This window comes from Copadichromis virginalis, linkage group LG17, assembly GCF_057382275.1.
Source record: "Copadichromis virginalis isolate Kocher_CV1m ecotype Utaka linkage group LG17, C_Virginalis_male_GT1.1, whole genome shotgun sequence".
Lineage (NCBI taxonomy): Eukaryota > Metazoa > Chordata > Actinopteri > Cichliformes > Cichlidae > Copadichromis > Copadichromis virginalis.
Window position 1 is genome coordinate 3,151,321 of NC_140634.1, and position 26,752 is coordinate 3,178,072.

The 26,752-nt window shown below is 40.2% G+C and overlaps 1 protein-coding gene across 5 annotated transcripts in view; it reads right to left on the reverse strand.

Moving 5' to 3' along the window:
- The window catches only part of osbpl8 (oxysterol binding protein-like 8), a 100,555-nt gene that overhangs the window by 44,702 nt on the left and 29,101 nt on the right, over positions 1–26,752 (reverse strand). For all 5 annotated transcript variants that reach the window (XM_085436846.1, XM_085436849.1, XM_085436847.1 and 2 more), the window contains exon 2: positions 20,269–20,366. In XM_085436846.1, the coding sequence (XP_085292972.1) occupies positions 20,269–20,313 (45 nt within the window). In that variant the 5' untranslated portion in view covers positions 20,314–20,366. The remainder of the gene's footprint in view (positions 1–20,268; positions 20,367–26,752) is intronic.

The window sequence follows — 26,752 nt, forward strand, 5'->3', positions numbered from 1 at the left end:
GGCCCAAACACAATAGATGTGCAAGTCAAGCCTGTACTTCAACCTCAGCCGCCGACATAACTGGATGACACCAGACAACCTTGTTTGAATTAATGAAGGAAACAAAGACGGGGGCAACGTTCAAGGTGTCCAGCTCCCTTTTAGAGGGGGTGAAAAGCAAGGTGACATTTTACTGTCTGACTCTTTTCAACTCGTTTTCATTTCAAAGCCAGCAGCTTGCTGTGCCGATGACATGACAAACAAGGACACTGCAGCAGATGCTGTGAGAGAAAACTGAAATACATTTTAACCACAGACACAGAGCAAAGCATCTGGGCTTTTTACACTTAGCAAGAAACGATTTTGAGATTATTAGTCTTTAATAAATTAAATCAACTTTCAGATAACAGTAACAGTATGTGGTTAAAGTCTGCATAGCCAAATATCCAACATTTAAGGCCTTGCGTCTGGGGAAGAGGCACAAACTTAGAGACAACCCTAATTTTGTCCATTTCCACATTTATTCAGAACAAACCCAACTCCTACATAAACGGAGGCAGTGCATTAAGAACACTCAGGCTTATCTACACAACGCTGGGAAACAAATGCTCATCCATATTCATACAGCTATAAAAGGTGATGATGTAACTACCTAAACAGATTCCACCCAATCAGAACGCACCAAACCTTCCAAACCTAGACAGGAAACATGGCCCCAAACCCCGTCTCTGCCTGTGAAAGGATGGAGTGCTAATTCAGGATAAAATGCCATGGCATATTACATAATGTTAAAACATGACTCGCAGCAAGTTCTGACCCAGTTTCTTTTTAGCAGCAAGGAGAAAAAAATACCAACAGTTTTTTCCCCTATATCTGAAAGGCACCTTTAGTTACTAGAATCAAAATACAGCCTAAAACTCTTCTATATAATCTATATAATGAAAAAAATCCACAGCCTGTATGTTAGACGCCACAAAGGTGTTTGTCACTGAAGAAAGACACAATTACAGAGGCTAAAAATCTCAATAGGGAGCGACAGAGACAGAGCTGCAGGTTTCCAGGTGCTAGACTGCTGCTGGATGGCTGAGTCATCACTGGCAGCTATTTTTAAAGCTCCACATAGCCACTGTTACTGTATGAAACTTTGTTTATTTTGTATAAAAGCTGATATTTTGAAATGTCACATGCACAACTCATGTCTGTCGATGTGTAGCCTTTATATTGCATTTATGTAATATATATTTATATTGCAAGTGTAACGTGTGGCTCTAAAATCTCTTATGTTCCACTGTGTTGTGATATAGTTGTGATATGAGGCCATGGCAGGGTATTTACATAAACTTGTCCCGTTCATACTATACTTAACAATTCCTCTTTATACAAATATGCTGGTTTAGCTCAATAACACAATCCAGAATTCTATTCCTCTTGATTCAGCTAATATGTTATCAGACAGAGGCTTAGAATTAAACAGCACAGCACTGATTTATAATTGTGTCAGCAGGAATAATATTGTTACGATTTTAAAAGTACTGGAGATTACTAAAACTAAAACATCTCTGAGCGTTTCATAAATTCAATTGCACCATTAACATACATACACATTTTATTCAATTAAGAACGAGCTTAGCAATCGAAACTGTGAGTTTCTCCATTTGAATGTTATGCTTTTGTTTTTTCCAACAGCATTGTGCATGCTATTGCAGTGCACACACGCACACACTCCCACACAGATAGGATTTCTCTAACCCCGATAGCAGGACCGAGCAGAGACTGTCCTTCTAGCTCCTTTTTGCTGTCCACTGCTCTCCACTCACCAGCTGCCTCATATCCTCAAACCCAAACAGTAAAGCTGTGGGCTGTAAAAGCAAAACAACAAGCTGAAAGACATCAAAACAACTGATTACTAAATAATTACTAAGCACGCCAAACCTGAAGAGCTGCAAACAAAACTCATTATTTAATTTTCAGGAAAACCACTGCATGCTTAAGACATGAAGTGAAGAAAAACCTTTCATATTAGCCATCACAGCTAATATGGAACAGCAGCTGTTGTGACTCTGGCTTAATCACTACTGTTAGATTAGAAGCTTTGCCAGCTGTGTATCAAACTAATGGTCGCGTTCACACTTATACTACCCATAGTGTATATCAGCAAAGGAGTTTCGAAATGCATGTGCTAATGTGCTTTCAGCAATTCAAATAGTTTACTAACTGAAGAGTTCCTCATAAAAAACACCTCACCCTCTTTTCCCAGAACTGTGCTGTCTATAAAAACCCTCCCTCAGCCAATAAACTGCAAATAAAACTCATCATTTATTATCAGGAAAACCACTGTATGGTTATCACATTTCTTATTTGTAGACTCTGCAACTGAACAAAACTAAACAGTCTGGGAACCCAGTGGTTCTTAGTTCACTGGTTAGTTTCTTTAGCCAGTAAGAACCAAGTCTTAAAATGATTCGATTTTTATTCCAATGTAACAGCACTTTGTGTCACCTGTGGTTGTTTTAATGTGCTTTATAAGTAAAGATGGATGATGCAGTATATCAGCAGAGCGAACAGTTCAAATTTTGTTGCAATGTGCCAGTCATCATAGATAAACTTTACCAATAAAATGCTAAGTCATCACCAGACAATAGGCAGTGGTTTCAAAATTTCTGCTCTCCACACAGACAGCATGCAAACCAGTTTTTACATAATGACATTAAGATATGCATTTTTAAAAGATTAACCTCATACAAGCTGGTTCATGCCAAGTCCTATCCATCATAGACTGCTGTATGAAAGAATGTAAATTCAATTAAAACCTAATTCCTGACGTGATAAGCACTAACTGAAACCTCCTGACGTTCAAACACAGAGGACAGCAGGAACAGCACTGGAGCCATTTAGACTTCAGGTTCTGGGAAAGTAGAAAAACACTCCAACTGTATTTTGCTTAACAAATGACCAATTTGTTGATTAGCAAATTATATTTTTTTAATGAATTAATTAACTGCTCTAAAGTAAAACTCCCTGAAGGGAACAACCTAACAGGTTCAGGGGTTTTCTAGTAGACGTCCTGATGGACGGTAGAAAGAGTCCTGTTACATTAAACATCAAAGCAACACAGAAGCACTTATTCTAATAACAGGTTTGTTTTGTCTCATAAAATGATTTCAAAAGTGACTTTTTTTTCAGAATGCAAAGCCAATTTCACTGGATAGTTACAAAGTTAGAAAGTGCGTTCATTAGATCTGCTTACACTTAGTTTGCTCCTCGTTTACAATAAAGAGGTTTCTGGGCTGCCTCAAGTGATTGATGGAAGAAATATCTGCATAAAGAGGAGCAGTACAATAAAATGTTACATCATAACAGAGTACTTCACATCTCATTTGTGCAATACACTGTTTAATCATGTAAAATATTCTAAGCTGCAATCTAATGAAACTCAAATATCCCTTCTGCAGCAGTCTTAGTGTGAAACCACTGCAGGCCAGCACGCAGTCCTGTCAGAGTATCTTCAAAGTCTGGCACATCCGTCAGAAAGTCCCTGGCTAAAGGCCGACTTCAGAGGTAGAGAGCTGCAGTATGGGATGGTGCTCATGGGTGCTGACCAAAGGGTGGCTTATTTACAACTGGAGTGGAACTACAGCAGGCATCACAAATGAAACGTCTAATGGTATGGGCTCACAGAGATCTGTATGCACTGGCCAAGATACTGCCAAAGTAAGGCAAGAGCCAAGCCCATAACCTGAATTTACAGGGTGAGCCAAGGTATTTATTTCAGTAAAGAGGGAGCAACCATCATGCAAGTCTGTTAAAAAGTGAATGGCAAATGTTTTATTGTTTCATCTGTGTCAATTCCACAGAATAACCAAAAGCAATCGGGCAGAATGAATGATGACCGTGCAGAATTTCCTTCCTGGTCAATGATGTAATTGGAACATCGCTGCTAAAACTAGTCCGTTTTTGTTTACTGCACTTGATTTCCACATGCTCAAACACAGGTGTATAATCCTTCTGTTTAATGTTTTGGGAGAGCTGTAGGTGTTAGGCTTACATACTAGAAAGAAAGGTGTGGACAAAATGATGAACACTGCGTGCTGGGATACAGTACCAATGCAGTTTGAAACCTGTTTAAGTCGGTAGCTTTTCAACCCTGTGATAGGGAGCAGGTGTGGAGACCCACAGGGCTGCCTGACAGTGAGGCTGCTCCTGTTAATTACCCTGCTGAAACCAAGCAGTGTCATTATGCCGTCTTTAAGTGCATCTCTGTGCCCTGGAAATTCTGATATAGCTCAGAATGAAATACATGCTCCTCTAATGCCTTGCCTGATGCTAATCATGTAGTGGAGCCAAGCTTTCAGACAGATGTAACAGAAGCTGCTTAGAATGGCTGTTGTTAAAGTCTGAAACTGTGGACTACAGCAGACGGTGTGTAAAAGAGACCCAAAAAACAAAACTGGGGATAAAAGTTCTTTGCATTTGGCACTTTGAGGAATGTAAATATTAAGCACAATACTGCTATACAGTGGGGCAAAAAAGTATTTAGTCAGCCACCGATTGTGCAAGTTCCCCCACTTAAAATGATGATAGAGGTCAGTAATTTGCACCAGAGGTACACTTCAACTGTGAGAGACAGAATGTGAAAAAAAATCCATGAATCCACATGGTAGGATTTGTAAAGAATTTATTCGTAAATCAGGGTGGAAAATAAGTATTTGGTCACCTCAAACAAGGAAAATCTCTGGCTCTCACAGACCTGTAACGTCTCCTGTAAGAAGCTTTTCTGTCCCCCACTCGTTACCTGTATGAATGGCACCTGTTTGAACTCATCATCTGTATAAAAGACACCTGTCCACAGCCTCAAACAGTCAGACTCCAAACTCCGCCATGGCCAAGACCAAAGAGCTTTCGAAGGACACCAGGAAAAGTATTGTAGACCTGCACCAGACTGGGAAGAGTGAATCTACAATAGGCAAGCAGCTTGGTGTGAAAAAATCAACTGTGGGAGCAATCATCAGAAAATGGAAGACATACAAGACCACTGATAATCTCCCTCGATCTGGGGCTCCACGCAAGATCTCATCCTGTGGGGTCAAAATGATCATGAGAACGGTGAGCAAAGATCCCAGAACCACACGGGGGGACCTGGTGAATGACCTGCAGAGAGCTGGGACCAAAGTAACAAAGGTCACCATCAGTAACACACTACAACGGCAGGGAATCAAATCCCGCAGTGCCAGACGTGTTCCGCTGCTGAAGCCAGTGCATGTCCAGGCCCGTCTGAAGTTTGCCTAAGAGCACATGGATGATACAGCAGAGGATTGGGAGAATGTCATGTGGTCAGATGAAACCAAAGTAGAACTTTTCGGTATAAACTCAACTCGTCGTGTTTGGAGGAAGAAGAATACTGAGTTGCATCCCAAGAACACCATACCTACTGTGAAGCATGGGGGTGGAAACATCATGCTATGGGGCTGTTTTTCTGCCAAGGGGACAGGACGACTGATCCGTGTTAAGGACAGAATGAATGGGGCCATGTATCGTGAGATTTTGAGCCAAAACCTCCTTCCATCAGTGAGAACTTTGAAGATGAAACGAGGCTGGGTCTTCCAACATGACAATGATCCAAAACACACCGCCCGGGCAACAAAGGAGTGGCTCCGTAAGAAGCATTTGAAAGTCCTGGAGTGGCCTAGCCAGTCTCCAGACCTCAACCCCATAGAAAATCTGTGGCGGGAGTTGAAAGTCCGTGTTGCTCGGCGACAGCCCCAAAACATCACTGCTCTCGAGAAGATCTGCATGGAGGAATGGGCCAAAATACCAGCTACTGTGTGTGCAAACCTGGTAAAGACCTATAGTAAACGTTTGACCTCTGTTATTGCCAACAAAGGTTATGTTACAAAGTATTGAGTTGTATTTTTGTTATTGACCAAATACTTATTTTCCACCCTGATTTACGAATAAATTCTTTACAAATCCTACCATGTGGATTCATGGATTTTTTTTTCACATTCTGTCTCTCACAGTTGAAGTGTACCTCTGGTGCAAATTACTGACCTCTGTCATCATTTTAGGTGGGGGAACTTGCACAATCGGTGGCTGACTAAATACTTTTTTGCCCCACTGTAGATACAGTGAGGAACACTGGAACTCACGTTTTGATTTTCTATTGATGCTACTGAAAGTATTCAAATTAGCTACTAGCAGTTCCTCTTTGCAATGGCTCCATGAATATAGAGAGAACCACTGCAGGAAGTTCAATTTTGAGACTTGAGTTATTCTGATTCTAAAAACATCATTAAGTCCGTGTCTTAAGATGTGACTGTGTTATGATTCAGAATGAGTCTGACTTTTGACTCAGTCTTCCCCTCGCCTCAAAATCTTTCCGTCCACTTACAAGCTACAGTTACTGCCTCATATTATATGAACTCAGTGATGTAAAATAACAATTGTACGCCAAACAAATGCTTGGATCAGTGCAAACCTGACAGCTTTACGTAGTTTAAGTAGTGACAGTGTTGCAGAACGAGTCTCTTAAATGTTTGCCATTTTTAGTATTTTCTCAATATTCCATTTAAAACACTTAAATTGATACTTAGCAGGCAATGGCTTTAAATATTACTTGATAGACAGTAATTTCCAGATGGGCAGAAAACAACAACTGGCTGATCAACATAGCTTTAAGTGCTGCTTCACTCTAAATGTTGTTTATGATAAAGCAGAGTTTACAGTGTAGACTGCTGAATATATTCAGCACACCACTGGATTTTCAACATTTTTTTAGGGTCAAAATTCGATTTCCACACAAAATAGCATGCCTTGGAAGATGCTCAATTGCAATTAAATGTAAGCTTTAACTTCTACTCGAGATAAACTGAAGTAGTGTGTGACACAATGGAAATTGGAAGCAATGCAGGGTCAGACAGGAAATCCATACAGAGATAATTCTAAGCAGAAACACTGGAGCAAACAGGAAGAATCCCAGTGCGTTTCTGTTCATCATCCTGTCTCTCCATTCCTAACTCTAAGTCTGATAACAACCCCTTGTAGGTGTCGCAGAAGTAAGTAGATTAAAAAAAATATCGGTTTTACAATATAAAGGAGTTTATACAATCATGTTGGGAGATGGGGGAGAAATGTGAAACCTGATACAGGTGATCAACAGCATTTCATGAAATTGTAGCATTTCATCACGCAAGTCTTTAAAACTGGGAAAGTGGGGGTGACTGGGTGGATTTCACACAGAATGGAATCTCAGTTTTATCAAGCCCAGAGCAGCAGGGAGGTGAAAGGGAGTTCTTATGATAGACCGACATAACCAGCACCAATTGATTAGTTAAGTCCTGTCATGGAACACCTAGTTCTTCACTACCTCAGCATCTTAAAAATCAGTTGTTCCAGACACAGGGTAAATTATTGAAGTTATTAAAAAAAACAGCACATCACAAACCTGAAGGAGGGTGAGGCGGACATAACTTCATAGGCCTGTTGAAAGTTGACTTAGGTAAACTGCATTTCTGAAATTGACCCAGTTCCCCTTCGTCACAACAAACGTCCAGCACATTTCTACTAGCAACCACTAACACTACCTGCTTCTTTGTAAAATGAAAACGCCCCAGGACAAAAATGTAAATACAGTTTGGTAAAGCGCCTTACAATGTGAACAATGTAAATATCAATATTTATGTTACTGTATCAGGCACCATGGAGCCCAACTGGCATTAGCCATATAATACTAGAATTAGCAGCTCCACCAGTAGCGTCCTGTGTTTTTCACAGACGAGAGCAACATCATTCGGCATGACCAGTTTGGTGGTACGTCAGTGATTGTCTGGGGAAGCATATCCATGGAGGGACAGCACCCTGACTGCAGCTATCGGGATGAAATCTTGAACGCACTGTCACACAATACACTGGGCAGTGTGTTCTGAGTTACTCCTGGACAATGCCTGACCTCATGTGGCTAGAGTTCCTGGCAGTTCCTGGAGAATGATGGAATTGATACTACTGACTGGCCCCCATTAATGCCTGACCTAAATCCAACAGAACACCGGGACGTTATGTTTCAGTCCATCTGATGCTGCAAGGCTGCACCTCAGACTAGGGCTGTTCGATATAACGATATATATCGGATGACGATATAAAAACATCTATCGTTTCATTTTACGCTATCGTTTGTTTCGTGGTGTCGCAAAATAAACTGTTTACGGCGATATTTTTTCATGGTTCTGATGGACACTGTAGTGGCTATATTAATTAGTTAAAGTTCTCTCTTTCTCTTATATTTAATATAACCACACTACAGATGGACAAGCGCCTGTTTTTATGCGTTGTCGTTAGCAACAACGACGGTAAAACCATCGCGTGTCCGCTTGTTTATGTTCCACATAAACCTTTCACAATAAAGCTCAAGATCCTGTTGAGACTTTTCAAAATAAACTGAATCATGTGAAAGAGCAGATTATTTACGGATGAGAAGTAAAAAAGAGCCGCCAGGTGCTAAAAAAATAAACCTTAGACTCAAACGTTAGAACAGGCTTTTCCCCGCAGCACGCCGTGTAATAAATACTCACAAAGAAAACGGCGCCGTTACAACTTATGTCTAAAAATGTATCGTTTCATGCATCGGCTAAAACACTCGACTCCAGGTACACGACGTCCAGCTGGAAACACTTCACGCAAGTCGAGCTGCCTGAGATTCACAGATTTTACAGAAAATGTAACATTGTTGTGATTTATATCGTTATCGGACGATAGATGTCTTATATCGGGATATGAGATTTTGGTCAAATCGCACAGCCCTACCTCAGACTGTTCAGGAGTTCAGCCCTGGTCCAGATCTGGAAGGAGATCCCACCAGACACCATCCATCGACTCATTAGGAGCATCCCCAAATTTTGTCAGGCATGCATACAAGCACGTGGGAGCCATACAAACTAGTGAGTACTATTTGTTGTTGTGGCCCACTGAATTTTCATTCCCATCAAACGATGTGGCATCCTTTAGTTCCTCAAACATTACACTGTCCCATTGAGAATGGGGGGGAAAAAATCAGCGTTTTCCAAGAGTTTCTTTAATTTTTTTGATCAGTGTATTTATCTGATAACGCTAGAATTTGAGTGATTTTGGAATTGGAAAGTCACTTAAGACCTCTGTGTAATACTCGCTAAATGCGCGTTCACAATTCATTCTTTATCCTGTTTCTTTATTCTAAGATCTGGCTCCAGACGCCAGCAGCTGTTCAGAATGAACAAGCTCAGGGCTTGGCCAGTACTGTCAATCTGATTACACTCACTCCAGTCCTAGCTGCCTGCAGCCCTTGGATAGCTCCAAGACTCCCGCAGGGTTTCTTTTGCAGGAGGGGAATATAATTAAACAGAAACACAATCATTCCTGGAAAACACTGCTGTTACATAACTCTAGTGCACCAATACATAATTGGGTAATTTGCCTTTAAATGAGACACACACATGGTCAGACAATTAAGAATCTGGTCTGCCGTTTCTGCTGTTAATTGATCTGACTTAAAGAAAAAAATGCTTCATTGTGATCTCATTGTAGGCCTCATTAGGGTTTTAATTGGACTTGAGAGGGTTGCATTAAGGAGCTATTATGCTGTTATAATGTAGTTGTATTCCTGCCTGTGGCTTGCTTGCAAGCAACTAGAGTCAGCCCCCCTCCCATCATTAGGCTTGAGTGGATCCATGCTTCAGCTGCAGCAGCCTTCCTTATTCTTACACTTGAGAAGAAATCTGTGGAGACACATACTGAGCCATCTAACTCTTCATTACAGCTCCAACAGAAGCAATACAATCTGAGTTGGCTGTACCCACAGCCATTGAGCAAAGCACGCAGTGAGAGTTGGCCTTCATTCAGTGACAACACACTAAGTAAACAAACAGAGTGGAAACAACAAGGCAGGCTCTGTGTTTTTGTGTGAAACCTTATCACAAACAGTTACATGTAGAGCTTCAAATTACTTACTCTTACTGCAGCAGTAGTTCAAAGAAACAAAGCATCTTCTAGATCAAAGCTCTTCTAAAGCGACACTGTGATCAACTGTAACTGCAACCAACCCAGCAGACACACATGCAGTGTTAAGGTTCACTTACAGAAACAAAGGAAATGCGTACCATGTGTCAGTCAGCAGAGGGATGTGAGCTTGTCGCTGCTACCACGTCTTGATCGGACTAAACCTGGTACAACAAGCCACTGAGCACAGCCCGTCTCTGTCTCCCACACACACACACACACACACAAACCAAACACTAAAGGGAGGAGACAAGGCAGCACCGAGAACAAGCATGCAAGAGAATTTAAGCCTCTCTATGATGAACGCCGTTTCCTCTCTTGGCCAGTCCTTTTCTTCCTCTTCTCATCACTCACAGCCTTCAGTAAAATTCTTATTGTCCCACTCAAGCATTACATCGCAGGCATTTATTTACTGTGTCATGAGTGCTTTTATCTATCCTCAAAAGCACTCATGACTGTCTCTCTTGATATCTCACCTTCCATCTTCACAAAAAAACATGAAACAATGTTTTTACTCTCTGTTTTACAACAACGCAAACATGTTTTTCAGCCCAACATCATCTGACTGACACGCAAAGCAGCAAAGCACCCGCACAACTGCAAAAACAAGGAAGTAGGCTGTCTTCTGTTTATAAAGGACTGAACTGGCAGCCACAATTAAAACGTAGTGCGCTGAAGCAGTTATTGCAGAAAGGCATGCATCCCCTCGAGCGTGGCTACTGTAACCACACGGCTCTTCTGCACCAATAAACCAAAGTGCCGATTTCCGAAGCCATCGTGGAAAATAACCCCAAAGGAGGACGCACACGCGCACACATGCACGCACGCGCACACTCCAGTTTCAGTCTGATTGCTGTGGCATCTTCAGTAAGCGCAAATAATCTGCAAAACAAGACTCAGCCAAACAGCTTCCACGCCAGTCTCATCAGCAAACGCATTTAGACTTGTCCAGTGTCTCATGAGGTCTGCAGCGTTTACTTTATAAATACTTCGACATCTTTGCAAGTAGCCTAGAAGAAGGTTTCAAAGGTTGAGCGATGGGGGGGGGGGGGGGCAAGTACAGTCAGCAGTAGCTGCTGAACAGAGCCTGTTGTGGTTCTCATCTAATCTGTTGCTAGCTAGCATGTAAACCTTACTGGTGACAGGACAATATAACATGGGAAAAAACAAACTTAATGTGGGTGGAAACTTAGATGTGCCAACAGTTTTTCCCCACCCTCTTCTCTTTGGCAAGTCACAGTGCTCACAGGCACATTTTTATTTACAGTTATTTACAGATATACCAATGTATCTGTTACATATAATATAATACATACAGTGGGGCAAAAAAGTATTTAGTCAGCCACCGATTGTGCAAGTTCCCCCACTTAAAATGATGACAGAGGTCAGTAATTTGCACCAGAGGTACACTTCAACTGTGAGAGACAGAATGTGAAAAAAAATCCATGAATCCACATGGTAGGATTTGTAAAGAATTTATTCGTAAATCAGGGTGGAAAATAAGTATTTGGTCACCTCAAACAAGGAAAATCTCTGGCTCCCACAGACCTGTAACGTCTCCTGTAAGAAGCTTTTCTGTCCCCCACTCGTTACCTGTATGAATGGCACCTGTTTGAACTCATCATCTGTATAAAAGACACCTGTCCACAGCCTCAAACAGTCAGACTCCAAACTCCGCCATGGCCAAGACCAAAGAGCTTTCGAAGGACACCAGGAAAAGTATTGTAGACCTGCACCAGACTGGGAAGAGTGAATCTACAATAGGCAAGCAGCTTGGTGTGAAAAAATCAACTGTGGGAGCAATCATCAGAAAATGGAAGACATACAAGACCACTGATAATCTCCCTCGATCTGGGGCTCCACGCAAGATCTCAGCCCGTGGGGTCAAAATGATCATGAGAACGGTGAGCAAAGATCCCAGAACCACACGGGGGGACCTGGTGAATGACCTGCAGAGAGCTGGGACCAAAGTAACAAAGGTCACCATCAGTAACACACTACAACGGCAGGGAATCAAATCCCGCAGTGCCAGACGTGTTCCGCTGCTGAAGCCAGTGCATGTCCAGGCCCGTCTGAAGTTTGCCAGAGAGCACATGGATGATACAGCAGAGGATTGGGAGAATGTCATGTGGTCAGATGAAACCAAAGTAGAACTTTTTGGTTTAAACTCAACTCGTCGTGTTTGGAGGAAGAAGAATACTGAGTTGCATCCCAAGAACACCATACCTACTGTGAAGCATGGGGGTGGAAACATCATGCTATGGGGCTGTTTTTCTGCCAAGGGGACAGGACGACTGATCCGTGTTAAGGACAGAATGAATGGGGCCATGTATCGTGAGATTTTGAGCCAAAACCTCCTTCCATCAGTGAGAACTTTGAAGATGAAACGAGGCTGGGTCTTCCAACATGACAATGATCCAAAACACACCGCCCGGGCAACAAAGGAGTGGCTCCGTAAGAAGCATTTGAAAGTCCTGGAGTGGCCTAGCCAGTCTCCAGACCTCAACCCCATAGAAAATCTGTGGCGGGAGTTGAAAGTCCGTGTTGCTCGGCGACAGCCCCAAAACATCACTGCTCTCGAGAAGATCTGCATGGGGGAATGGGCCAAAATACCAGCTACTGTGTGTGCAAACCTGGTAAAGACCTATAGTAAACGTTTGACCTCTGTTATTGCCAACAAAGGTTATGTTACAAAGTATTGAGTTGTATTTTTGTTATTGACCAAATACTTATTTTCCACCCTGATTTACGAATAAATTCTTTACAAATCCTACCATGTGAATTCATGGATTGTTTTTTCACATTCTGTCTCTCACAGTTGAAGTGTACCTCTGGTGCAAATTACTGACCTCTGTCATCATTTTAAGTGGGGGAACTTGCACAATCGGTGGCTGACTAAATACTTTTTTGCCCCACTGTATAATATGCTGAATAAACCTAATTTCTGTTTACTTAAATATATTAAAAATAACATAAAATTGAATTACTTTTGATTATCTTGAATTTATTATTAATTATTTACAAATTAAGTTAACAGGACTTCAGAGTACTTGTGTTACAACCCCAGGTACTACTACTTTACAGTCATCAGTACAGTCCACTCCCCCCTCTAAAAACGTTTATAACTTTCTATTTTAACAGTTCAAACACCAAATATATCTTAAACGATCATCCTAATGAAAATAATTATCAAACATTTTAGCTCTATGAAAATTTAAAAAAAAAAAAAAAAAATCAGCAAATAGGCGAATTATCCGAGTTATGTTCCACAGAAAAATCCAGGAATAGGTGAATTCACGAATACTGAACCGCAAATCGATGGAGGTCGCTGTACAATTAAAGACAAAAGAAAAAAGAAAAAAGATGGCTTCTTCCTTTTTCTGTACTCTCTGTACCTCTACAAACTTAATGCATGGATGCTACATACACATGTTAACACAGTGTGCAGAGCATCATTCTTGTGCTTTTAGAATAAAAGACAGCGTTGCTTACTAGTGTTAAGATAGTATCAATAACTACCAGCCTGTCAGGACCCAACTCTCAAAGACTGGTTGGATCGGTGGTTGAAATTCTCCCCATTCCTCCACATACCTCTCTGAGGGAAGATAAGTGAGTCTGTGTCTAAGCATTTCTGAATTAACACCAGCCCAATACGGTGATCGGTCACCTACGTGGAACTGAAAAGCAACCAAGGACTGAACTTTTTCTTCACATTTGATACAGCACTATTTAGGGCACATTCTATGTGAAAGACCAGATGTAGGAGAGAGAGACGTGCAACTTATTAACCCAAAGATGTGAGGAACTGAAAAAGACTAAATTAGAGTAAGAATACATCTGCTCCGAAATCTGGAAATAACCTTTCAAAGAAAAGTGGTGCACATGAATAAAAATTTTTTAAAAAAAAGCTCTGTCATAACAGAGGTAGCTGATTGTATATGTTGGTAGTCTTAAGGAGGCAGTCAGCATGTAGCCTGCTGGGAGAGATGACTGTGATTCATAAGTCAGGGTTCAAAGTTATTTTCAGCTTCACAAAAAACGCCTGTTTCTCTCACTTTGCAGTTCAAATAGTGGAAGCAACCAGAGTCTTACGCAAAGAGCATGAACAAAGTCAACCAGCTCTATCGAACACACTCAGACACGTAAAACTCATTTGCTGCACTGGCCATTAAAATTAGACCAAAAAGTTCATCTGCAGACAGCGTTTTCTCAAAGAAGAAACAAAGCACTCTTTATACTAGAGACACGAGCTGCACTGTTAACCCATTAATATCATTTAAGAAATCTGGTTTTACAGGGTTTTTTTACTCTTTTTTTTTCTTAAGAAATGTTCAGAGATCGTTTTTAAAAGAAGCAGAGCTTTCTAATGACAATTTTAAAAACTTTTTTTAAAAACTCACACACATTAGTTTTATGGGTAAAGACACGATTGTTATCGGTTTGAATGTAAATCAGGTTTCCCATTGGTGATGACTCTATATGTGGCACTTGTAGAAATCAAACATTTCAATGTTTCTCTTAGCGAAACTTCTTTATGGAGCCTTTAATGTAAATAGTAGTGACAATTCAAATATTAAATGTTTGGGTTTTTCCCACAGTGAAACTGTGAAGTTAGCTTTACTGTTTCAGTCTACTCCTTAACATGAAATGCAAGCAAGCCTGTAATTATTACTTGTTTTTGTTTTTTTTTGTTGTTTTTGTTTTTTTGTTGTTTTTTTTTTTTTTGGGGGGGGGGGGGGGATTTTCTGTAACCTGTCAGAACACTACATTACTTCATGCTAACAAAGCTACTTCTTACCTGACAGTTTGCATCAAAAATATAAAACGTTTGAACAGGATTAAGGAGTAATAGTAGCTCCAAAACTACATGCAGTCTGTGGTATATGTTCAGCGGTGTTATCAAAATTCAGATCTTAGACAAACACAGACACAAACCACTCGCTAAAGAACTCAGGAAATGACTATATAGGAAATAACAGCCCTCAGTACAACTTACTACTTACTGCTAAACTCTGCTGAAAAGCTCTGTTTGTCAGCAAACTGCGTAAGAAGGCCTGACATAGTGAAAAATACTCAACTCAGTATAAAAACAGACTGGTTAATGCTTCACATAAAACTATGCGAAAAAAATGTCTTCAAACACCGATATGACACACGAGAAACTGAAAAAAAGGGTATAATTGTTAGAGTGAATTGTTAAATGTTGTCATTTTATGCTTGCCAACTCTGATGAAAGGAATTCCACTGTCCTTCCCCCCAGATTCTCGAGGTTCTGGGTGGGGGGGGCTGTAATGTTTTATTGCAGATGCATCCTATCTGGAAGATCTGCTTCTTGTGATGTTGCTCCTGCTTTTATGACCCTTTGGTCAGCAGGAGGTAACACACACACATTCTTACACACACACACAAGCACACACACATTCTCACATAACACACACACACACACACACACACATTCGTACAGAAGTTCACACATATACATACAATGCCTCGTCTTAGAACCATGCGGCCGTTGCTTTGCTGTGATGTGTTTTGTGTGAACTGTCTCTCAATAAAAGGCAGTGAGAGAAGGCCGCCGTCGGGGTCATTTTCGTGGTGGACACAGACGAGGCCTCCCTTGCGCAAGTAATCGATCGATCGACTGTCTTGTTTTCTTCATGATGAATAAGTCACTAGCATTAGCGGGGCTTGTGGAAACACAGACCCAAAAATAATGTATTCATTTAACTCTAATGAACTCTGTGAATCTACTGCTAACAAATTTTAAGCCCAAGCATTGATTCAGCATCTAGAATACTCAATAGGGAGATATTTTTTCTTTGCATGGGTCGTCTACCAATGGGAAGATCGGCAGATCGATCAACGGCCCTTATACGATTTGCCCTGATGCATCCATTGGAGTGTGAGTGTGTGTGAATGTTAGATAAAAGTGCTTATGTATATATATAAATATATATGCACTTTGAGTGCTCAGAATTGAGTAGAAGGCTGCTATACCAGTAGCAGACCACTTATTTATAAGTAACCTTCAGTTCCTCTGATTGTTTTTCCACTTCACTTGTTCTTTGTCTGTTGAAAACAAAGGCTATAATTTGCACTTCAGTGGTCATAACAACAACGATCTGTAAAAGTGCCATGTATCATATGTGACACTACACAGGACTCCGAGGACAGCTGCCACTCTTCTAGCATCATAACTACAGCTCATGAGCAGACAATCAAGTTGAGGAAGTCGATACTCCAACAGTGGTGTTCACCTGTTTGTCAGTGTGCACACCAGCAAAGAGGAAGGGAAGCTTTATCAGTTTAGAAATCAGCTACAGCTGCCACATCATCTTTTCAAAGTTACTGTTTTTTTCTAGCTTTCAGTTTCAGTTTCTGAGGTCAACGCTGTGAAAGATGAGCTCGCTTTTCCTGTTTACTTTAACCAGTTTGTTTTAGTGGTGACAATGTGTTTAATCAGCCCACGCTGTCACCTCTGCTCTGTCAACACCACCCTCATCTACACAGTGATGCTTACAAAGTAAGGCAGCCTCAGTTCCTCACTCCCCAAGAGGAGCCTGAAGCCAATTTTCACCTCTGGTTCCTTGAAGCCTCCTGTTGCTTCTTCCTCCTGTGACATTATGTGGCATTTTGGATTTCGGTACAAAGAGTCTCTATAAGCTCTGCTAGTTGAAATCTTTTCATCAGAGCCGCTCTGTTTATTTTGCCGATACCTGGGGCAAAATAAATATTCCTGACTATTAGTCTGAACAGTGTTCTGAACGAAGCATAATCTGACTTTGAACTTGCATTTGAAGTCAGGGCTGTGGTGGGCAACTTTCACAGCTGAAAGTTTAAACAACTGAAGGTGCTGTTTACATAGGTGCTCATTCCCTTAACTTACCAAAAGGCTTGTTTTTTTTTTTCGACTGGTAGGAAATTTAATCAGTCAAAAGCTTCAGGATAACCTAGAACTGGAAATCTGAACATAATGTTACTATCAACCATTTTCATACATATAGAAACAGCTGGAAAGTGTTTCCATTGTGCAGCTAGTATCGGTACACTAATGTTCACTAATTGCAGTCAGTTACTATCTGTTCATGATAAGAGACGCATACTTGCTGGTGCAACATAATGTGCCACACAGTATATGTGACAGCGCTAGTGCTATGTTAACCAAGTTCTCCCCTGAACACCCTGCTCCCTCAAAAGTAGATCAAAGTGGTTCAGCGACTGTGCAGGGCTTCCTGACATGCATGAGAAGAGTTCACTAAGGGCTTACAGCATCTGCAGATTTTTATTATCAAAGTAAGAAACAGGGTGGAAGCAATTTTGACCGCAGTTATATCCATACATATTCACGTTGATACAGGCAATTTACTATTTATGTAGAGAAGAGGAGCAGACACTTTTGTAACTGCGCTGTAAAGGGTTAATGTTACTCTCTCCCCGTGTAAACCACTGATGGTGACTGAAAAGATGAGTCCAGGGGGTACACTGCCCCTTACCCAGTGTCAGTTAAAGAGAGTCTCCAAAATTTAATTGTTCATAATTCAAACATCTTTGCTTATTACCTTACAAAATGGTGAGATGGTTTTTTCTTTAAACATTCATGTTGGAGTTGGCCTAAACTTCTAAATTGTGCATTCTCATTGGCAACTAAGAGGCTCAGTTGTGGGGGAGGATTGGGGAGTGGTGCCATGCAAAAGGCCATGAAATAAATGAGATTTTTCTCATTCATTTCAAATACCTTAGCTGGTGATCTCTGAGCCACAGACTCTCTTCTTCTACCTCTGAGCTACCTCAAACCCATTGTTCAACTGCATAATGGTTGTTGTGCCTTTTCACTGCTGCCTATTATGACCAGCAGGTCACCAGTGCTTTCATTTCAGTATGTACAATGTAAATGACAGCAGACTGGATGACGGTGGATGTTTGAAACAGGAGGGGGTGGGCTGCCATAAACATTCCTGAAGTGTCTCCTGACTGTGAGGATGTCAGAGTTAAGGGAGAAGCGGCAGACACCCGGCATTTTTCCCAGAGCCTTTCATCTGGGGTTGGGAGGCACCCTTTTCAGGCAACAGCGGGATGAGCCTGCAGCAAAGTACATCCCACAGTTTAAGTCTCACACCATTCTGGCACTGTAGTCACTTATAATGTGTGATGAAGTGATAACACGCAGCCCCAGAAGCTCAACAAAGCAAGTTTATGCCTAAATCCCAGAGTAGTACAGATTCATTAAATTAAATTCACTTTTTAAAGAACAGCAGTTCAAAGCCAATATTAAAACATGGCTTTCAAACTAATTTATGCATCAGCAGTTTTATTATGCAGTCCCTAAAACAGGCTGTGAGAAATTAGCTTGGGCTACTAACAGCGACTGAAGGTTATCAGAGCTCACTCCCACTCTTTGCAAGAATCAGAGAAGTAAGGCAGGGCTTTTAGCTCCGCTCCCATTCAGTGGCATTGTGTTTCACTGTATGTGGAGGCCTGTGGGAGAGATAGCCTCCACTCTTGTCACCCCAGTTATCTGCAATCATAATTGCCCTCCTACTGGCTGCAAAAATGGCTGCTCAGGATTATGACTAAGGTGAAATGAAAGGGCAGAATGAGAACAGAGGATAGAAGGGGTGTTTTATGAGAGCGGGGGGGGGGGGGGGGGGGGGGGGGGCGCTAGCTACCTGACACTATTATGGAGATACAATTTTCATTGATTTTTACTGTCTCTATCAACAATGATCTTATCCTAATACACCAAACAAAAATATGTTTATGCATATGACACAAATGTATATGCATATATTTCTTCAGGCTGTGACTGGATTTCACCCTGCTTTCAAAATAGTTACTAGGAAGTTACTAGATTACCGGACTGTGATGATCTAACATCTGTCCGTTAACTAAAGCTGCAGTTTTAAAAGGCCCAGCAAATAGCATGATAATGTTTCAAGGCACACATGCATTAATATACACACAACATATCGTGGACGATGATGTGTTCTGAGCGCTTCATGACTGTATCCTCAGATGAGAGCACGTTTGATCTTCAACATCTGCACCCAGCACACCACCTGTAGGCTCTGTTTTTTTTATAATGAAAGCGTGTCAGCACTCCATGCCTTGTCACCCTTGCCATATTTGAGTCCAATCATCAAGAACAAATGGACTGGGGTTCGCCTTTGACACGATTGTATATGAATTGAGTTTCACACTGCAATAACAGAGTGTGGCTGTCACAGCTTCCCACAGTACAAAAGAACTTGCCTCATCTTAAACATTTCAGAAACTATTGGAACTGGATTCAATTTCATGCAGCTCACCATAAATAACACAATTACTGTGTAACATATAAAATATAATAGAATTACTGCTTAGTGCGCAACATCTTTGGGGGAAAAATATCTAAAAAAAACAGCTGTTTGCCAACCAAACAGCTTAAATCCTTTGGCACTTGACAAGCAAACACAGTGCTGGCTTTCATGTGCTTTGAACCACACACATTTTACAAAGAACTTAAACTTAACGTCTCCCTGGATGCATTTATACTTTAACATCTAATGTTTAGATGAACCTGATGATGTGTGGCTCGTAGTACTTTTCTAATGTCCTAAAATCTCTCCTCCAAAGAACATCTAACTTGAAGTTTATATGTTACACGCTGCCACTGCTTTCCAGCTTTTTATTTTATTAACTACATTTCTGAATGTAGACCCGCTGTGTGCTCTGTTAGGAGTAGAACAAATGAAACTATAGACATAAACATCTTTTCTTCTCAACTTTAAAGCTGGATTTTTACTTTGCTACTTTCAACAAGGAACGCCCAACAGGAAGTTGCAACAGCTTTACATTGCAGCACACAACAAAGAACAAGAACTGCAGATGACCGTACCCTTTTCCTTTTCAGTAGCTGAAATCATGATTTCTGTTTGTTGAGGACATTTTAATGACTCATATCTGTGTGACCTTTAATCAAGTGTCAGTTTTGTTGAGCCTGAAAAGTCTGTGGCAGGCTGGTAATATTAGCACCTTACGCTAAGTGTAAATTGTACTTTCTGTCACATAGGCCAAGAAAACAGTGAAGCTTAAAGTTAAGGTCACTTGCCAGATTTGTAATCTTGGGTGTGTCAGTTGCTTGCCACAATGTCTGAAAATATAGCACTTTTACATACTTTATTGTCCTTATTTATATTTTCGGATAATAAATCACATTAGAAATTTCGCTTAAAATGTTAAAAACACATGCCTACCCAGAAAAGTACCCACTTATGCATTATGACTTACCAAAGTTTTCTCAGGTTCCTGCTGGGACTCAGAGGAGGACTCCATGGTTGTGTCAAACCAGAGTTAGGCCTGTCAGTGCTGCTCTGAAGACTGCATATCTGTGAAGAAGAAGAAGAGATCAGAGACAGGAGGACTTTACAGCAAGTGTACTAATGTGGACATGTGACTAAAATTCATTTGGGAGTTTAAAAAAAAAACGGACTATTTTGAAAGCAGTTATTTCTTTCCTTCATTTGCATGTTTCTCAAAGTGTCCTTTCACCTTATGTGGGAAGTCTAGTTTCAAGATTGGACTTATTTTCCGCATTATGCCTACTCATTTTTTTACAAGTGAGAAAAACCTGGTTGTGATGGCCATATAGAAGCAGAACAAAGGCTCTCTCTTATTTTTGCCATCGTATTCTAATGAATCAGAAACCTCCTCACCATCCACCATTGCCCTTTCCACCCAAACAAGGGTGCTATATCTCCAGGCCTTCAATAAACAGCCCGTTTCCAACGCACGTGGGGGAGGATGGAGGATTAGCTTTTCTTTCAGTTCCCTTCCCCAGAGAGCCCTGAAAAATTCATCCTTTCAATACGTCTTTTTCTGTCTGCCTTGAGCTTGTTTTCCCTATAGAAGTGTTGGAGCGTGGCATTGTTTTTAATCTTAATCTATCCAGGGGAAGGTTGTGCTGGTTACCACTTAGCTGCTCCACTGGACCAGATGGGGATTTACTCAAGGGTACATCAGTAGAGTAAGTGTTGTAATGTACTCTTTGGATTTACAGAAACTTGCTACTGCTTATATATTTGTCAAGGAGTGGGGCAAAATATTGATTTGGCAAAATATTGTGAAATGTTACAAATAACAGTGGCACATGATTTGAATAGATTTGCTGGAACGTATGAGTGTTTCTAAATTTCTAGACCACGTCTCTACATCAACCCTTCTTATGAAATTAATGAGGATGTGAATAGAAGTTAGCTAACTTGCACAGACATTATTTACGTAAAAAAAACTGATATCAAACTGTGTGAATAATGTATGATTCTGTTGTTTATTTGTAGGGTTATTTATTCTTGTTCATTCCACAATTAGTGTACTGCATCGTGCATGATTGACTTGCTTTGTATTGCACATTGCAGAATAGTAGTATCATGACAACATTGTTATCATTGATTTCTATGACACCCAATCCTGATATTTAAAGTGGTGGGAGTGGGTTAAAGTGTTTGTGTGGGTGGTTTTATTTTTTTTTATATTTTTTTAGCATTTAACTCATTTAGAGGTAAAAAGTATCAACAATAAGTATCTATACTTATCCACCCAAAATAAATATGCGATTGATGAGGTCAACAACTGCTGTAGCAGTGAAATATTTTTCAGAAATTGTTGTAGTAGATCACATGACTAGATGCAACACTGACATTTTTAATGACATTAATAAAAAAAATGTAATTAATATGGACTTGTCTAACTAACTCTTATCTGCAATTCATCCCTAAATGGAAAACCTTGATATCGGTTTGCTTTCCACTTTGTCACTGTATCCATGCAAAATATTTAAAAACAATAATAATAAAGTCTTGCTCCATTGTATTCAGCTGTGATGCTACTGTTCGTTAAATCCTGAACATCAGTTCCTGAACAAGCGAGACCATCTGGTTAATTACACCACGCTTTTGGGGAGATGATTTTTTTTTTCTTTTTTTTAAAATATCAGTCACTTACACCGATTGCCGTTTTATGTTGATATGTTAATGTTATGAATCTGTTGGCCCCACCTGAAAGAACACCTGAACACACTATGGCCAGTGGGACACACGTTTTTCTGAAGCATAGCCCTCTTTATAGGCTGATGGTCATTTTAGAAATGATTCCTTCGTTAATAAGAACTGATAGAGTTTTCACAAAGTTTGCTTCATTATCTGTTTACTTTTTGGCATATTTCAGACCAGAATACAGAACAAAATGACTGAGTTTGTATCAGAGGTTAGTGAGGGTGGTCTCTGCCTATGCAGCAACCTATGGAAAGATGCCAAAACTATTTTAATGATTATCAAACCACATTTTATTGATATATACTGAGGTATCAGTATATAGGGAAGAGGTCATCAAAATATAGGGGGAAAAGACTCAAATATATTTTATTCATAAAATTTCCCCCCAAAATGACATATGACAGAATTTTTAATTAAATCTCCATATGTGGACATCTGCAGTCAAATCCATTTTGTACAGGATGTACTGCAGATTTTTAGCAGCAGCACATGAAACGTCATCACACACACCCGCTATTCAGAATGTCCCAGGACAGACAGCACCAACCATCTCTTACAATTCTGGGTTTTATATTGTTCCAATAGCCAGTGGGTGACATCATCCATAGTTACAACCAGTTATACAGTCTGTGAGTGCTTTATTTATTTATTGAGAAAACTGTCTGATCACATTCTTAACTGGATATATAAAGGTTAAAGATTACAATTTGATGTGTCCCTGCCTGAGAACAGTAATCAGACCATTCATCAAGAACAATCAAAGCTCAAAAGTGTGGAACAAATGCCTTCTGAGGACATAAAAGGACAGTTTCAAGCCCAATGTTAGTGAGCCAGATTAGTGAGAAACAGAATTGTGTGTAGGAAATGTTCAGGAAATCCCAAAGGCTTTCAAAAGGTGGTGCACTGCTTCATTACAGGTAATATCATAAGCATAGAATACAATTTTATTTGACCCAATTAACCACTTCCCCACATAAGCCAGCAGTTTTAGATAAATAATCACAGACTAAAAAAAGTGCTTTTTCCTACTAACATTTTGGCAAAGTCAAGTGAGCGGCTGCCAATTTTAAACCACGTTTCCTTATGAAGGTGCCAAGAGGAGAGATGAAAAAAGTACCAGGAAGGAAGGAGTCAAGGAAACGCAAATAGTACCCAATATCAGACCGAGGACAAGAAAACAGCCAGAGTACAACACGGTCATTAAATCCCACCACCAGTCGTTCAACCAATGAGACGCTCCAATGCTTCGACAGCCTCAGTTCCAGCCAGCACACACACTTCATGTGGCCTCAATTCTCAAGGACCCATCAAGCTGAGACAGATGCTTTCCACTCGTTGTCAAAGTCAGCTTTAGAAATCAGCACATGACTCAGCTGGGAGCAGCAGCTGAGGTAGGAAGAATTATTAGAAATATCAGAATGTTCTATAGCAGTGTGTAGGAGGGTTTTTTCTCTATTGTGATGATTGCTAACACTTACTGCTATTACATAGTCTGAAGCAGTAACAGGAATGGTGACAGAATTTCCCTCTGGGGTACATAAAATGTCAAATACAGTTGGCATTTTGACACTGACTTACATTTTCAGTTGATACATTCTCAATTCAACATACGCCTAGCCCATCTTGGGATTATTAAATAAACAATAGCTTTTTATTTGCCCTAGATTTGTTCATGTTGGGCCACGTAATACATCATTATACTAACTACTTTTTGTTTTGTTTTTTTATATGGTGAGTTTGCTGGAATAAGGAAGCCATATTGTTAAATATGAGCAAGTCCCTGTACCTAGAGTAACCTGGTGAAAGTGGACAACGGGAGACTTTGCACTGTGGCACTCAGTGCATGGCTACTCATGGCTATGTAAAAGCTGGCACTATAAAGAATCCCCATCCAATTTCAACTTTGCATTAGTATTCTTTCTGCTAACAATACTTGTTAACAGTATTACTTACTGCCTGATAATTATTATTATCTTCAGTTAACAGCATGTCAAATTGCAGATTTATTAGAGTCAATTAGTAAAACAGAAGGCACGCCAATGACAGGAACTTAATCTTCTGCTTCTATTTTCTGGACTTCGTCATATCGTTTGCTGGCACTTGTTTCAGTTGGACCACAGCAGTCTGTGAGCAAGGAGCTATGCATCATTGCCAAAGATAGAGGGCAAACACAGAGGGAATCCTAAAATTGTGGCTTGGCAGCGGGCCCCAAAACAAAGCCAGAAATACAAGCAGGGTTGGGCTTTTTTTCCCCACAGACCCCCCAAAAATGATAGTGTTGCATATTTTCAAACACTACAGAGGCTAACTGTTGGTTTTACAAGGTACTTCCCATATGATGAGGTTCTTAAAGAAAATCACTAGGATGAAATACCACTGATGTCCTTCATAGTTGGATGTGTCCCTCATACAGTTGATATGACGGTACAGTCATGGGAAAAAGAACATTTTCAAAAGACTATGCAGTCCTGTTCTTGAATCGTTTCTTTCCTAGTTCTTATCTTGTAGATTTGCTGCTGTGTTTGCATGATAGTCTCATTTGACTCTAGAATACTAGAGTTCATGGTAAACTCAATAACTGCAAGGTGCCCTGGTCCTGTGGCTGCAAAACAAATCCCAATCATTACCCGTGGTCAACATGCTAGGCAGTTGGCATCAGACATTTGTGCTGATGTGCTGTGTTCAGTTTTTGCTGTGGTGGCAAAACATCTCTACTCATCTCGTCTGATTGTCCAGATTCAACCTTGCAAACCTAAGCAGTGCTGCCATCTTCGTTTTAGAGAGCAGAGGCTTTCGTCTAGCAGTTCTTCCAAACAAGTCATATTTTTCACTACCGCTTCTTTTGCTTCTTTAATTTCTAAACATTGCACCGTGTGACCTTTGGTGTAAATTTCCAATCCCAATGTCCCAAAGCTAAGCTGGTTGTATTGATGTTGCTGTCCACTGTCCAAAGGTGAGACAGCTCTCTGACATCTGGGGAGGCACATTTACACTGCTGTCACTGCTGAATACTTGGAAAATGAATGCCAATGGTTAAGTGACTCATACAAGTCTACCATGCTAGCTGAGAGAAACCATGTGACTATGTCATAAGTTGGGTGCTGATATTTCAGAATTCAAACAGCAAACCACAGAACAAAAAGTTTTCATATTTTAATTTTCTTTACTTATGCTTTTAGCATGTACAGCACTTTGTGAACTCTGGTTTTATGTTAAAGTGCTTTATAAATAAAGGTGGTATGGTATGGTATGGTATATTCAGTTTTTTGATGATGGGTTTAATCGCTCCATTATTTAAAAAAAAAAATTGGATTCACCGTTTGTTCATGATAGTAATGCTTTATCAAAACCTTATTATTTAAATGCTCAAAGATTAAATTATTCAGAATATAAAATACATATAAAAAGGAAAAATACTAATCCATGAAAAAAGGAGGAGGAAAATAAGAAAAATGGCAGATGTCATTTCTGGGATGGCAAATATTGTCATCTGCCATCCCAGAAAGTGATGAGGCCTGTGTAACATCGTAGACTCAGCTGTTAACTCATATTGCACAATAATAAATCTGAATAATTAAACCAGTTATAGTATTTCTGGACCAGACTGGGGAGGCTGTCAACCTTTATTTTTAAGAAAGACATTTTTGAGCAATAACTGAGCAAACAAATCGATATCGAGCTGCAAAACATATTTCAGCTTTACAATAAAGCCTAATTTAGCAGAAATACAACAATAAAATACAAATTAGTCTAACATTACGAATAGGGGTAAATAATTAAAATCTTTTACTACAATACTGTTATTGCCAACAAAATGGTATAATTGTGAAATGGAGAGGGTGGGGGGGGGGGCAACGATTTAGGAGAGTCCAATTTACCCGCACAATCCACCAATATTAAACCAGTCTGTCGGTATTGGAATTTATCAACCAGTAAATGAAAATCGGAAAACTACATTACTGACAGCAAAAACAGTGTTGATACACAGTTTGGTCTGTAGGTCTCCTGTAGACGAGACCTATGCTCGAAACTCTACAAACACAACAACAGAGTTGGGCAAAGACTAAATAAGTAAGTAAAGAATGGCGCACAATAAATGTCAGGGGAGTTTACATTTCTTGAATATGGAAGGGAAAAAAGATATCTGCAAATATACTGTTAAACCACCAAATATCGGTATCGGGATTAAAAACCCTATATCGGTTAGACTGCAATAGCGCGAGTCTTAGTATCATAGGTTGATAAGAAATGAAACCTCTAGCAGGCTACCAGCTTTGAGTAAAGTACAATTTCTTATTGTTTAGATGTTTCCTGTACGAATCCTGTGTATGCACCGAAATCACCGATTCATCTAAATAAACTACTGGCACCTGCACCGACTCCACAGGTGCCATGTACATCATTTGGCTAAGGCATCCAAACAACCAGCAATTGCTAATAAAAGTCATCCAGCTGCTCAACTGTTATTGGATCCAGTGTCTTAATCTCAGTGAACCTATATTATTATATTATACTATATAAATTTGAATGCACCCTTTATTACAATATTACACACTAATTGCTGCTTCACAGTAGTAGGAGGACTCCACACTACTGAGAAATCATTCAGTACAGACATGTTGAACTCTGCACACATCAGCTTTTTAAAGCTAAAATAGCCCAAGTCTGTGTCAGACTGAAAGAGAATAAAATCATGTAGGCCAAAGAGTGACTAACATTAA